Below are 15024 nucleotides of genomic sequence, written 5' to 3'. Positions count from 1 at the left end.
TCATTTTGGTGAACCCAAATAAGGCCTTTTTGCCTCCATGATTTCCAAATAATGGATTTGTTATTAACCATTAGACGATGATTATGCCAGATTGAGGATTGAAGAAGAGAGTCTTTGGAGGATCTATCCAATAAAAGTGAATCTAGTAGTTTATGTGTGAGCTTAACAATAGGGGTAGATAACTTCTGGGGTTTCTGGGTAAAAGAAAGATACTCTAGAAAAGAGAAAGGAGATCTATACGATTGTTCAAGTGACACCCAAAGGGGGGAATCTGACGAGGGGGTATTAAGCCAATGAGACGACTGATGTAGGTTGAAAGCTTTATGATAAGCAGGAAAATCAGGAAAGTTAACCCCACCTTCTGTTTTAGGGCGACTAAGTTTTGCTAAAGACATGCGCACTTTTTTCTTATTCCAAAGAAAAGAAGAACACAAAGAGTTAATTTTTTTGAAGTACTTCTGGGGAATGGTAGTTGGCATATTAGAAATAGTGAATAAAACAATCAGGAATAACATCATCTTAATGGTATCTACCCTCCCCCACCAAGAGAGGTATAAAGGATGCCACCTGTCAATAAGGGAAGAAATCTTTTAACAACATTTATCCAAGTTGATGGAAACTGATGATTGAATAGAAGAAGAAAAATATATTCCTAAGTACTTTATATAATTGGTATTCCAAGTAAAGTTGGTGATTTTAAAATCTTCTTTAAAAGTAAACTTGGTTAAGGGTAGGATTTCACATTTAATCTTGTTTAAAAGTAAACTTGGTTAAGGGTAGGATTTCGCATTTGTCATTGTTTAATTTGTAGCCAAAAACAGAAGAGTAGGACTAAGCTTCAAGTAAAAAAATAGGTAGAGAAGAGGTGGTATTAGACATGAACAATAATATGTCATCAGCATAGGCTGCTAATTTAAATTGCATATTACCGTGTTTGAAACCCTGAAAATCAGAATTCCGACGAAGTTTACATAAAAAGGGTTCTAAAGCTAAATTAAACAAAAAGGGAGATAAAGGACAACCTTGACGGACACCTCTGCCCAAGTTAAAATAAGAAGAAGTGAGACCATTAACAAATATAGCAGCTGTAGGGTTTGAATACAAAAGAGAAAATAAAGAATTAATTTTAGGACCAAAGCCAAACCATTTGAGTGATGACAAAATAAAGGGCCAATAAACTCTGTCGAAGGCTTTTTTCGCATCTAAAGGTATTGCAGCTAAAGAGTACGAAAAGTGAGAGGCCTTTGAGAGAACATCAAAGAAAAGACGTGTATTGTCAGTAAGAAAACGACCTTTTACAAAGCCTGACTGCTCCTTACCTAGAAGATCTGGAAGGAAGGATTCTACTCTTAGGGGGCAAGCATTTTGAGAAAATTTTGTAATCAATGTTTACCAAAGAGATTGGCCTATATCTTTTGCAAAAACGTGGGTTTTTATTATCTTTAGGAATGAGGCAAAATAGACCTTCTAAAAAGGACCCAGAAGTAGTACCAATTTGTAAAAAAGAGGACATAAGTTTGTGTAACTTAGGGAGGAGAAGATGTGAAAAATGTGAGAAAAATTGGACAGTGAAACCATCAGGACCTGGGGCTTTATCCTTCTTAAGAGTGCGCAAACCATTGTGTAATTCTTTTGTTGAAACATCCAACTCCAAGGATTGAAAATCTAAATTAAGATCAGGAGGTTTAATAATAGAAGAGAGATACTCCATGATGGATTCTTCCGTAGGGTTGGTTTCAGGCGTATATAAAGAAGTATAAAATGTATGAAATTCTTGTAAAGTTTCTGAATCTTTAAATTTGGGCATCTGATGAACATCAAGAATTGATTCAATATTAATTTATTCATTTTTTTACTTTAAGGTAATTTGCCGGATTTGTTATTACCGCCATAAAATTTGGCACTACACTTAAGCAGATACAAGGAAGCGTTATCTGTAGATTCTTTATTAAATTTAAGTTTGGCAGCTATTAGAGCTTCTAAGCAATCTTTCGATTTAGATATTTAATAGGCATGTTCTAGAGATTTTATTTGAGCAAAAATATCTGTAGCTTTTTTTCGAGCCTTATGACATTTCCTGGAGACATAATTGATGATAAAATCTCGTGCGGCTGCTTTAAAGGTGTCCCAAACAACAGAAAAGGGAAGGGTGTCTGATTCGTTAAGAGAGAAATATTCCATAAAAAAAGAAGAAAATGAAGAGGTAAAGACCGTATCTAGTAACAGAGTTATTGAAATGCCAACGTCTAGGTGCAGAAGATTTGTGGAGAATGTCTAAGGAAACTGAAACTGGGGCATGGTCAGAGGTTAGGATAGAGCCAATATCTGAAGAATTTAGAGATTGAGAAAGGGCATGAGACATGAAAATGTAATCAATGCGTGATTGTGTATGATGTACTGGGGAAAAAAAGTGTATCCCCTCAAGGACGGATTGCATAATCTCCAGGCATCAACTAAATGCCTTTGCTGAAAAGAACGTAAAAATGTTTTGTGAGGCTTGGAGGGAATAAAAGAGGACATGGAGTTACGGTCGATGAAGGGATCACAATTTGGTTAGAGTCACCAGGTAAAATCAAATTATCATGAGGGAGTTGCATTAATTTTTCTTCAATATGGGACCAAAAAGGCAATCACCAGTAGTCGGGGCATATATATTTTAAAAAGTGAGGGAAGTTTTCCCAATCAGTAGGTTCGTAATTAACCAACGACCAATGTCATCATTTTCTTGAGAAACAAATTTAGCATGGAGAGATTTATGAACAAGAGTAATAACGCCATTACGTTTGCCATCACCAGGAGAAAAGAAAACTTCTCCCACCCAATCTCTCTTTAACTTCAGCTTCAGTGAGGCAAGTTTCCTGAATCATGGCTATATGGGCATTCAGTTTGGACAAATGTGATATTATACACTGCCTGTTAATCGGAGAGTGTAAACCCCGGACATTCCAAGTAACAATATTTAATGTCATCTAAAAAACATTAAGAGAACACGCAAGGTAAGACCAGATAAAACAGTAATCATGATAAAAAATAACCATGGATGCATATAAATGAAACATAGTACAATAACATTTGAAGAAAGAACTCTATAATTGAATTGAAGTATGAAGGAAGAAAAAAGGCTGATGGTGAGATATAGATTGAGATGGAAAACAAGAGAAGAAAGGAGATTAATGTTGAAATAAAGCTAAAAAGAGGAAAAAGAGAAGGTAAACAAGGAATAAAGGAGAGTAAAAATAGAAGAAAGAGATATGGAATAAAGATAAAAGAAGAACATGAAGACATACCAGAGACTCAAACATGGGTGGAGGGTGTTTGAGGCAACAAGACGAGAGGACGGACCAGCTCAACAACTCTGGGGGAGGCCATGAGGAAGGGGGTACTCTAGACAATATGAAAGAGCGGAAGATAACAACAGCCGGAGGGAGATAACACCTAAAAGGGAGAACAAGGGAGAAAGGGAAAAAATAGTTAGTACATTTTTCATAAAGAAGAGAAATATGGGATAAATACATAACTACAAGCATAACATAAGAATGATAATAAATGTTCTCAAGAAAAAGAAAGTAAAATACATTTTAGGTTATAAAGAGGAAAGTAGTATCTGAATGAAGGACATGGAAAAGTAAAACATTAACTCAGTTATCATAGATAAGGAAGACATGAGATATGGAAAGAACTTGTCAATAAAAAAAGGTAAATAAATAAATAAAGTTCTCAGGAAGAAGAAGGTCCTGCACAATCCATAGATTCCACTTTGCAGTTATCAAGAAAACGTTGGAGTAAGGCTGCATCTTCATACGTGGTTGTTGTTTTTTTGTAAGTTACTTTGAAGAGGCAAGGATGCATCAAACCAAACCTGGCATTTTGATCTCGTAGTGCTGGTCGCATTGCAAGAAAACTTTTTCTCTTAACTTCAGTGGTTTTTAGCGTAGTCCTGTGAGAAGAATATTTGGGAACCCTGCCAGGAGATACGACGTTTAATTTTGGCTGCCTGCAAAACTTTCAATAAATCAGTATATTCTAAGAAATAAAGTATAACACCTCTTGGTTTCAATTGAGATGAAGAAGCTGAGGGAGGACGACCCAATCTATGAGCTCTTTGTATATTTAAAGGGGGAGAATCTGGAATATCTAGCACTTGTGGAATGAAAGACTGAAAGAAGGCCAAAGGATTGGATCCTTCCAATCCCTCGGATAAGCCATAAATATGTAGGTTATTACATCTACTTCGATTTTCAAGGTTTTCAACCTGTTTCTGGAGTTGTAAGATGTCAGCTTTCATAGGAGAGATTTGTCGTGAAGAGACTTGTAATGACTCGATTTGATCTTCCACAAAAGTAAGTTTATTCTGCAGTGAGAACCAATTATCTTCCAAACTTTGTAGTAGGGTGTTCGTTTTTTCCATATATGGTTTAAGTGCACGTATTTCATCCAGAAGCAGTTCTATGGAAGTAGGTGGAGGAGAAACAGTTGGTATAGAAGGGTCCTTTTTGACTCTTTTAATGGAGGATATTGGTGACAAAACATTTGCTTTAGAAGTAGTTTTAATATGGACTGGAATGGAAGAAGATCCAGAAACAGGTATAGAAGAGGGTATGGTGGATGAAGTATCGGTGAGAAGAGGTATACTTGTTTGCGTAGGGTCCTCCACGTCATCTTGTAGGACAGAAAAGGGGTTAGATGGTAGATGGTAGATTTTGAACGAGAGGTAGACAAATTGGATGAGATGTTGCCTCGTCCCTCTCTGGTTCTTCCCATAGACATGAGAGAAAAAAGTAGGCAGGTATTTGCAGAGCAAAATTTTGGATTTTCCAATGAAAAAGTGAAAAAAATTCAAACTGACCCCAGCAGAGATATTGAGAGATAGTAAATATAGACCACAAGCTAAAAAGAATGACGCAAAAATTTGTTATGATGTCAAAGGTAAAGCATATCCATTAAAAAAAGAGCATTTGAATGAGAAAAAATTGTAGCAGTAGGTAATCGCTATAAAAAAAAACAAAAAACACAAGATGTCAATCACTCACTTTAAAGATATCCACAATAGAGTCTTTCCATGAGAAATGGCATTGTAAGTGAAAAGGAAATGTAACAGGAGGTAGATACCAGAAGGAACCACAAGATGGCAATCACATATCAGCCAGAAGCTCATTGCATATTAGAGCAAATATCTAAATGCTGTAAAGAGAGATTTGTAAAATATGAGTCCTCGTTGCCTTGTAGCTAATATTCCTTTCGCCACAACACAATATAACGGCACACCATTCTGTGAGGAAAACTGAAGAAAAGCAGTCATAGTCCATTCACGGAGCGTGCTGCAAAGCAGAAATGCAAAATAGCAGGAAAGTACATTTACTCAATGAAAGGTGACCAATTTAGAAGTTGAAATGTTCCGAGTGAAGCGGCATTTCTATGAAGTAATGACCGCTCTGTGAGGAATAAATGTTACGACGGGCATAAGATGGCGGTCGCGAGCTCCTCAAATAACGCGCCGCAAATCTGAGGCAGAATTAGGCAGGAATGCGGGCTTACCGCCACATAATAAAGATGTCTTTGAAAGAAGTGGAGATTCCGACAGTTAATTCTTTAACTGAAACCCTCCAAAGAGTCCTTCCATCGGTCCGCTTTACTGACCTCCTCGATATCGTCCCGGAGCAGTATTAGTGAGCCGCCATCTTCGTTGGCGCTCAAACCACGCCCCCCGAGTTATCATTTTTTTAATGCTGATGAGGCTGATGTGCATCTGGTACAGCTGTTTTGTGGTAGAAGAAGGTACGCCAGCAGCTTAGGTGTAATTGGTTGTTTTGGAGTGAGGACCAAGTTCACCACTGGGGCATTGCGGTCACAACCTTTTCATTTTTATGTCATGTATGAACCTTTGTATTTGTGGTTTTATTAACGTCATATTCTTCCTTCCATAAAGGAATGGAACTATAGACGTTTATAAGGCAGCGCTTTAAACAGCATCATGTGAAAATGAAGATACCATTATGGAAAAAATAAAGTAAAAACTACAACTTTTTTAATTTGGCAAATAGGTAATCCATTTAAAAGTAATTTCTGTAGTGTCAATTTAGCGATGGGGCTAATGAGACTATGAGTAAGGGTCTTTGAAGGATTAAACATGCAATAGGGTTATGTTATGGTTTATTGCTTGGCTTGCTGTCTGGGGTAGGTTTAGAGTAACATTAAATGCTAGTGTTGTGGTTGGGGAGAATTTGACCTATGGTATTGGTAGGAGTTAGGGTTAGGTTTAAGGTGAACTTGACAGTTTTGCTCTTAGTAAGTTTAGTTTTATGGTTAAATTCAGAGTTAGGTCGAGGGTTATGGATCTTGTTACGGTGAGCGTTGAGCCTGAGGTTATGTGCAGGCTTAGGGAGAGGGGTCAGGTTAGGGTTGGGGTTAGTGTGGTTTTTATATTCTGTTTTTTTCATATTTGTTTCCTTCCAATTCTCAATATATGGTAAAAAAACATTTATTTCACAATGGGGTATTCAAAATCAATTTTCAGGGCTGTATTATTTCCTGTTGTCAGTCATCATTATCAGTCAGTCAGTCAAAAGCTTTTATTTCGGTATGATACCATAAAAAGACATAAATAATTCTGTACAATAAAACATGATTAAATCAACATTAGGTAGAGTGTAATCCATCAAAACATTAAAATTTTTATTCTAAAAAAATTGCACAGAGAAATGAGAACAAATTATTTCCACAGGAAGCAAATTTGTTAGAGCTGTGACCAAAGCCCAAAGTGATCTCACTACACCACAAGATTCTATAGTGACAATGATAGTAATACTGGAATCAAGAGGGTTGTGGGGCAGAAGGCGTTTTTTTGGACCTGGTGAGCCACATAGAAAGAAGATATTTGGCCATCGCAAACACTATCAATGGGGTGGTATCGTACTTCAAAAATCTAAACACTACCTGGTAGTCCCTAAGGCCCCTAGACTTACAGAGCTGAATGATCCACTTCTTCCTAGCCTTGATATATAGGGGGCAAAAAAGATGACATGCATCTCTGTTTCACGAATATCAGTACATACAGGACACGTGCTTGATCGATCAGATGCGTTAGACCATCTACATGTAAAAGCCCTCAGAGGTAGCGAGCTGTGTCGAAACTGAATGTAAAGTTTCTTTGCCAAGGGGGGTTGGATAACATCCAAGAAGGTTTCGTACTGGGGGCTGAACTTAATGTCCAGGAAGGTGTCAGTGAGCCTACCCAGAGAGGAATGTAATAAAATTTCCTTCCGATACAAATGCAGGGCCTCACTCAAAGATTTCTTAGATAGTGTGCGGCTTGTCTCTTCCGGGGCGGACCAAAGGTCCCCCTTCCCTATGGAATAACAAAGGGTCTTAACATAAGTTAACCAAGGGATTTTTTCCAGTTTTCCCCTTGCCAGTATATCACCCAGGTCGTGCCTATAGCTTGCAAGCTCGGGTGTTGACCAGAGTCGTCTCCAGAACAGGAGAGGGCGATTCAGGGCAATTTCTTCTATAGGAACTAAACCTAAATCCCATCTCAAGGGAATTAAGGAGGTGCTTGCAGGTAATTTCAGCAGTCGCCTGATAAAGGAATTCTCAATTACCGATAAAGAAGCAGGAGTAGAATGCCCCCAAAGCTCAGCGCCATATAGCGCGCCCCCTCTTGCTTGGGATTTGTAGATTTCCATGGGGGGGCCCAGAGGTTTGGAAGAAGTGTTATTAAAGACCTTCAGTAAACCCCCCACTGATTGTGCTAGCTTCAGGTTTGCCTTCGCCATATGAGACCCCCATTTCATTTTGTCATTGAGGGTCACCCCCAAGTAATCAAAGGTAGAGACCCTATCTAGCTCTACATCTCCCATCTTGGGGTGGGGACAGTTGATTGAGTTGGAGCTGAAAACCATAAATTTTGTTTTAGATAGGTTCAGTTCCAGATCCCTTTTTTTGCAGAAAGAGCAAAAGGCCTCCAATGTACGCTGGACGCCCATGAAAGATTTAGATAACAGGAGCGTGTCATCCGCGAACATTAGGGCCGGTATCTTACGCCCCGCAAGGATAGGGGAATCCAAATTAGCGGCGCGCAGGAGATGCTCAATCATCCCATTAATAAAAAGGGAGAAAAGGGTGGGGGCCAGGACACAACCCTGCCGCACACCCTTTTCAACCGGAAATGGCCCTGAAATTTCCCCACATCTCCCAAATCTCACCCTTGCATAAGTGCCTTGGTGTAGGCGTTTGAATAGATGGCAAAGGTAGGGGGGAACACCCATCTCTAATAACAGAATCCATAATTTTTCCCTTTGGACCGTATCGAATGCGGACCGAAGGTCCACAAAGATCAAGTCGAGATTACCAGCACCCATGCTGACTGTCTTCCAGTGAATCAACTGAAGCCTAAACAATTGGTCAATGGTAGAGACCTTTGCTCGAAACCCTGCCTGGAGCGAGGTTAGGATTTGATGGTCCTCCATCCAGGACTGCAGCCTTGTTAAAAGGACTCGGGCAAACAGCTTCTGTAAGACGTCAATCAAACTTATGGGGCGATAATTGGCTGGGTCCAGAGGGGAAGATTTTTTATGAATGGGTATAATTTCTGCTCCCAACCAGGTATCCGGGATCTCAAGGCCCTGCAAAATGGCATTGAAGTATACCAAAATGTAGGGGGCCCAATTTTTAATTCACTTCTAAACAGATCACCAGGGATCCTGTCAAGCCCCGGAGCCTTCCCTACAGCTAAGGTGCTAAGGGCCAACTCTATTTCTGAGAGGGAGAAAGATCGACTCACAGAATCTTCTTGGTCCATCTGATTCATTAGAATAACATTAGGCGGGGTTACCAGATCAGATCCTCCCCTAGGGTCACTAAGAGAATATAGGGGTTTAAAGTGGGCGAGCCAGACCTCCTCACTGAGGTTGGGAATGATAGCGGGGCTGCAAGCTACCGTACCAGTTCGAACAATGTTCCAGAAGGCCCTCGAGTCATGGTCTGCTAATGCTTGTTTCATGTTTTGCCACCTGAGATCCTCCCACTCAGATTTTGCCTCCTTAATCAGATTTTTATAAAAGGCCCTCGCAGCCTGGATACTAGACAGTGTACCATTTTTTATCTCCTTAATCAGGGCAGTCTTGGCCAGCCTACAGGAACCATTGTACCAATGCTCAGGCCTTGGGGCCCTTGGCCTTGAGACAGAGGCACTGTAAAAAAAACCAACCAGGCCGCCGAGGAGTTCCTTATGGATGTTTTGGAAATCTAGGAGATGGTTCTGCTCAATATCCCCATTGGGGCTCAATAGGAGGGAAACCGCCTCCAGGGAGCGAGTGACACTGCTATATAAAGCTGCAAGCTTTATTTCATCGGTCACAACCCTTGCCCACCTAATGCGTCTACCTCCTGCAGCTAGGACCAAGTTCTCGCTATTAGGTGGTGTCAGGCCGTGTGGGCCTGCACTACCACCAATATTATTTACCAATTCCAATGACAATAAGTTATGATCGCTATCGACCCGCGGAATAACAGAAAATGCTGCTAAATAGCCCCAAAATTCCACGTTCACCAGGATATAGTCGATAGTCGAGCAACTCCCGGGTCTATTGAAGGTGAAAGCTCCCGGTACATCAGGGCACAATCTACCATTGCAGGCCCTCAAGGAATGTGCAATGGCTAGCTTGTTGATCTCGAGGGCTAGTGGGAGAAGACGCTTGGCCGGGTAGATGGTAGGATCTGGGATTTTATAGTTTTCGTCCTCATCGCAAGTAGGAGGAGGGATCCCAGGGAGGGGTTCATAGTGACAGTTAAAATCCGCACCTAATAGTTTGTGGGACGCAGGGGGAAGGGAGTGTAGTACCTCATCTAGAGCCCCTAAAATCGACAAACCCAGCTGTACCGGATAAGGACGCAGATAGACATTTAGTACTACCAGCGAGTACCCGGCAGGGAAGGTAAGTAGCAGGCACAGGATATCAGGGGACTTTGTGTCTATAGACTTTACAGAGCAACCTAAATGAGTTGCAACCCAAATAGCTAACCCCCCCGAAGGTCTGCCCCTGGTGCCTTGGACCGCAGGAGTAAAAAAAAGCTGCGTAACCCACCCTCACTGGACTGTACCGAAGCCAAGTTTCTTGAAATAGACAAATATCAAAATTGTCCATTAACTCTCCCCACTCAGGGTCAGAGAGTTTGGACTCCAGTCCAGCCACATTCCAGGACCCTACTAGTGGTCTACGTGAGGGTGTACGGCAGGAACTGGCCACCAAGGGGAGAGAAGTAGGGCACTCATGGGGAGCAGTATGTTCAGGGGGGCCCAACTCAGGGTGTCCTTCCGTAGAACTGTTATTCAGATGGAAAAAAAAGGAGGGAGTAAGTCCTCTCCCGATACCAGGTGCGGCCAAGGAGAGATCCATCACCACACCATGGTCCTCTCTACCAGGGTTCCCCTCCGTGTGCATGTGCCTTCCCTTGATATGCCTCCGGGATGATGGTCAATCCACGGAACCAAGCACATCAAAACGGTTGGCAACCGGGATATTAAAATAGGAATTATGAGATGCTTGGTGAGAGTATGGAAGTTCCACAGGGTTCAAAACATTGGGATGGGAATAAAAATACCCCAAATGGGAAGTATCAATGGAACCTAGTTTAAACTTCCCACCCAGATCCAGTATGTGTCCCACTACTCTGGGGTCCCTAAAATTAATCAAAACACAATCCCCACTGATGTCCTTTGGACGAGTCCCTAGCCAGCTAACCCTGCGAACAAACAGGATTTCCCCTCTGCCAACTCCATTCAATGGTCTATTTTTAGACAACCAATGGGTGACTTTGTTTTTTACTTCATGGTAAGTTTCCCCCTTGGCATTAGATAAAGGAGGAACTCCTGTAAGCACGATCACATACGGAGCTGACTCGGGGGGGAGCTGTACAAGTGGAGAGGGATCAGCCAGGTTCCAAGAGGCTAAGTTCCCACCCATATTAGGGAGAGGCCTACCCCCACCAGAGCTCCGTGGGCTATGATCCTTATTACTCTGGAACTGATCACAAGCTGATGAGACAATAGAGACTCGGGGGACGTTCAGGGGTATAGGGGGACCAGCAAAAAGAGGAGGGGCAATTAGTGGCGCCACAAGTGGCTGTGCTGAAGTAGAGGGAGTGGGGAGCGAGCGGGAACTAGGCTGACCCTGAGGAGTAGGATTGTTAATCATAGCTTGGGTGCTAATACCTTCCGTACTGCGAGAGTTGTGCAGTGGGTCATGGTTTGGCTGCTGCTTCCCAATACCTTTGGTATTGATAAGGGATACCAACCTGTCTATTTTAGATGACAGGGTTTTTAGGAGAAGGTTTAGGGAATGATCTATATGCGACTGTAGATCTATTAGTAGGTTAGAAGCCCAGACCGGTGGATTAGAAATAGGAGGGTGTTGAGCCAGGACTGAAGGGGCAGGCCCAGCTGCAGGAGGGGCAGAATTTAAAGTCCTTTTTTTAGTTTTCTGTTTATTTTTCTTTAACTTTGCCTGCTTCTTGGGGGCCACTATAGAAACAAAGGAGGATGATAATGGACCGACTTCCGGCAGCTCAGGCTCATCTAAAATCACCTGTGCACAAGGTAAGTGGGTAAAAGATGGCAGCATAGATGACATAGCTTCCATATCCACCTGGTATGTGGACATATCAGCCGAACCATCATGTGGGGGTGCCATAGTAAATGCAGGAGTAATGGACAGCCGTCTTTCCGTGTTTTCAATGGGTGTAGCAACCACCCCAATTGTTTTCTGCAGCATTTTATCTATCGCTGTCAGACTTGGGAGCGGGGGATTCGAGTTGGCTAGTTGTCTAGTCATAGGACGACTCGAAGAGGGTTTAGTGTGTTTCCCCATAACTCGGGTGGTGGCTAACAGGCTGGTACAGTACTAATAGAAACCCCTATAAAAACAATAGCTAAATACTGAGCAATCAAGAATAAAAAGATAGAACACTCTATGAATAGCTTATGGCTGAATACTATATAACAAATAAAAGACATGACTCATTGTCAGTGGAGAATTAAAATCCAGACTAACCCAGAGTTCACGACCAAGAAATGTTGCCCGACCCGGCCTCCTCCGGCCCCGGATGGCCACAGACGGCCCGCCCTCTGCCCGGGCTCAGCCCGGCGACGCCCGCGCGCGTCCCGCGACGCGGGGGGAGCCTCGATTGAAGTAGCGCCTCCGGGCGCGCTTTCCGCCGGATGTGGGCGGATCACAGAATGGCTGCTGGGGGCTGTAGTCCTCCTCTACAGCGGCCTCGGTGCAACAAGAGGCGGCGAGGGAGACTACCAGCAACGGTGCCAAGAGGTAAGAGGGACTCTGCCCCCAAGCCCAGGAGCCAAGTACAAACTGCTGCGTGGCGCTGTGTAGGCTGTGGTTCAAGGTACGGTCCCCCCGCTCCACCGGGGGAGCCTCGATTGAAGTAGCGCCTCCGGGCGCGCTTTCCGCCGGATGTGGGCGGATCACAGAATGGCTGCTGGGGGCTGTAGTCCTCCTCTACAGCGGCCTCGGTGCAACAAGAGGCGGCGAGGGAGACTACCAGCAACGGTGCCAAGAGGTAAGAGGGACTCTGCCCCCAAGCCCAGGAGCCAAGTACAAACTGCTGCGTGGCGCTGTGTAGGCTGTGGTTCAAGGTACGGTCCCCCTGCTCCACCGGGGGAGCCTCGATTGAAGTAGCGCCTCCGGGCGCGCTTTCCGCCGGATGTGGGCGGATCACAGAGTGGCTGCTGGGGGCTGTAGTCCTCCTCTACAGCGGCCTCGGTGCAACAAGAGGCGGTGAGGGAGACTACCAGCAACGGTGCCAAGAGGTAAGAGGGACTCTGCCCCCAAGCCCAGGAGCCAAGTACAAACTGCTGCGTGGCGCTGTGTAGGCTGTGGTTCACGGTACGGTCCCCCCGCTCCACCGGGGGAGCCTCGATTGAAGTAGCGCCTCCGGGCGCGCTTTCCGCCGGATGTGGGCGGATCACAGAATGGCTGCTGGGGGCTGTAGTCATCCTCTACAGCGGCCTCGGTGCAACAAGAGGCGGCGAGGGAGACTACCAGCAACGGTGCCAAGAGGTAAGAGGGACTTTGCCCCCAAGCCCAGGAGCCAAGTACAAACTGCTGCGTGGCGCTGTGTAGGCTGTGGTTCAAGGTACGGTATCATATATTCCTTTAAACTGAGAATTCAAAGTGGGGACCTATGTAGGTTTCCCCTACAAGATGTGGTCTGGTCCTTTACGTTGATCCCTGAGTCATCTGCGTATGTGGCAAGCCCTTGTCCTCGTGAATTATTTTCTGAGTCCTTCCAGGGATGTCCACTTTGGAGTATAAATATTTCACACGTGCACGAGTTGATGAAACAATGTATATTGTTTGTTTTTCAGCATTTCTGAGTTCCTCAAAGTTGACGGAAGCAAGTGTGACATTTGCAGGCTGCGGGTCCCAATCCAGCAGCCAATGTGCCAAGCAGCAGCTTCACAGTCCCTGTGCCCTGGATGGCAATCCCTCAAACGCCAATCAGCAGACAGAAGGTGAGGTTCTGATGGCCCCTCCCCTGCCTCGTGCTTTCAAATCAAGCCACTGACCTGCTTATTCTTTACAAATTTTCATGGTGGGCTCAGAGAAGCCTAGCTCAACATACTTAAGCAAGGTGTGAAATTGCTCCTTTCCATTAGAGTGTGTATAATCCCTCATGAGGAAAAGTGCAATGCAAGGAACTCAGTCGTGGACAAAATGCTCATGAGTCTCCGGTGGAACATAGTTTCACCATAGTCGAGATAAGAGACATCCTGGGGCATATTTACAAAACAATGTGGGAGCGCGGGGTTGCACCATTTTTTTAAATGCAGGGATGTGCCGTATTCACAAAATATGGCGCACCCATGTGTTGCCTCTAGCGCCAGCGCAAAAAAAAGCTGCCGACATGTTGCGGGGGTGCCTGCACTGCAGGGGCAATTGTTTATGTGCAGAAAGGAAAACTTTTCTGCACATAAACAATCAATAATGGCGATTTGCTCTTTCTTTTTGTACTGCAGAATGCAGCACACATAGAAAGTGCAAAAAAATGGGAGAAATTAGTAATTTCTCCTCATATCGCCATGCTAAGACCAGGCATTCCTTAGCATTCGTTTTTGGCGCTGCCTCAACCTTGTAAATCTGGGGCAGCGTCAAAAAGCAATGGGTGTTGCGGTGGAATGCCCCAGCAACAGCCCCTTTGCCACAGAGGACTGTGGCTGAAAGAGGCATATTTACAAGATGGTGTTAAGCCACGTTAAGTGGATTAGCGCCACCTTGTAAATATGGGAAATGATGTTACGCCACCGGAGCGTCACAAAAAGTGACACTCTGGTGGTGAATGGGACTTGTAAATAGGACTCCCGGTTTCATCACAAACTAACACTTGTGAGTGAAAAACGACACTGGTGATAGGCAAAGGGAACTACGCGAGGGTCAATAATCATGAACTAGGCAATTATGGCTCACGTAACAAAATCTTTGCACACCCCTGGTATGCACCCGGAACCTCTTGGTAGAGGTACACACTTTAAATGACTTACACAATATTCCATAAGTCTTTACCTAATAACCTGAAGTACAGCCAGTACTGGCATCCAGCTAGTAAAGAACAGGTTAGAGTTTGAGAGAGGTGGAACACCCATTTCAATGCCCATTGCTTGCCCCTTTGCCGCAGTGGACTGCTGTGGAAAGGGGCATATTTACAAGGTGGCGTTAAGACACGTTAAGTGGCTTAATGCCACCTTGTCAATATATGGTATGGTGTAATGCCACCACAGCTCAGAATAAGCGATGCTCCGGTGGTGCTAGGGGTTTCTAATGTGCCCCATTATTTATAGTTAAGGATAACAAACTTCATCACAGCAGGGCATGTGCTGAACTCTAGAAACAATCAAATAGTAAAAAGAAACCTTGAGGATTTATTCAATTTAAATTAATTATTTAAACAGTCACAACAGTGATCTTGATTTCCAGGAACTCAGAAAGAAACTCGAAAAAGAAACTTTCAAAAATG

General features: G+C 43.6%; 1 protein-coding gene across 3 annotated transcripts in view; it reads left to right on the top strand.

The window, feature by feature from the left end:
• LOC146829623 (tumor necrosis factor receptor superfamily member 27-like) overlaps positions 1-15024 on the top strand; it is a 176168-nt gene that overhangs the window by 134306 nt on the left and 26838 nt on the right. For all 3 annotated transcript variants that reach the window (XM_085608311.1, XM_085608313.1, XM_085608312.1), the window contains exon 7: positions 13379-13525. In XM_085608311.1, the coding sequence (XP_085464437.1) occupies positions 13379-13525 (147 nt within the window). The remainder of the gene's footprint in view (positions 1-13378; positions 13526-15024) is intronic.

This window comes from Triturus cristatus, chromosome 5_2, assembly GCF_964204655.1.
Source record: "Triturus cristatus chromosome 5_2, aTriCri1.1, whole genome shotgun sequence".
Lineage (NCBI taxonomy): Eukaryota > Metazoa > Chordata > Amphibia > Caudata > Salamandridae > Triturus > Triturus cristatus.
The sequence above is the reverse complement of the archived record's forward strand: the minus strand, read 5'-3'. Positions and strand labels throughout refer to the sequence as shown.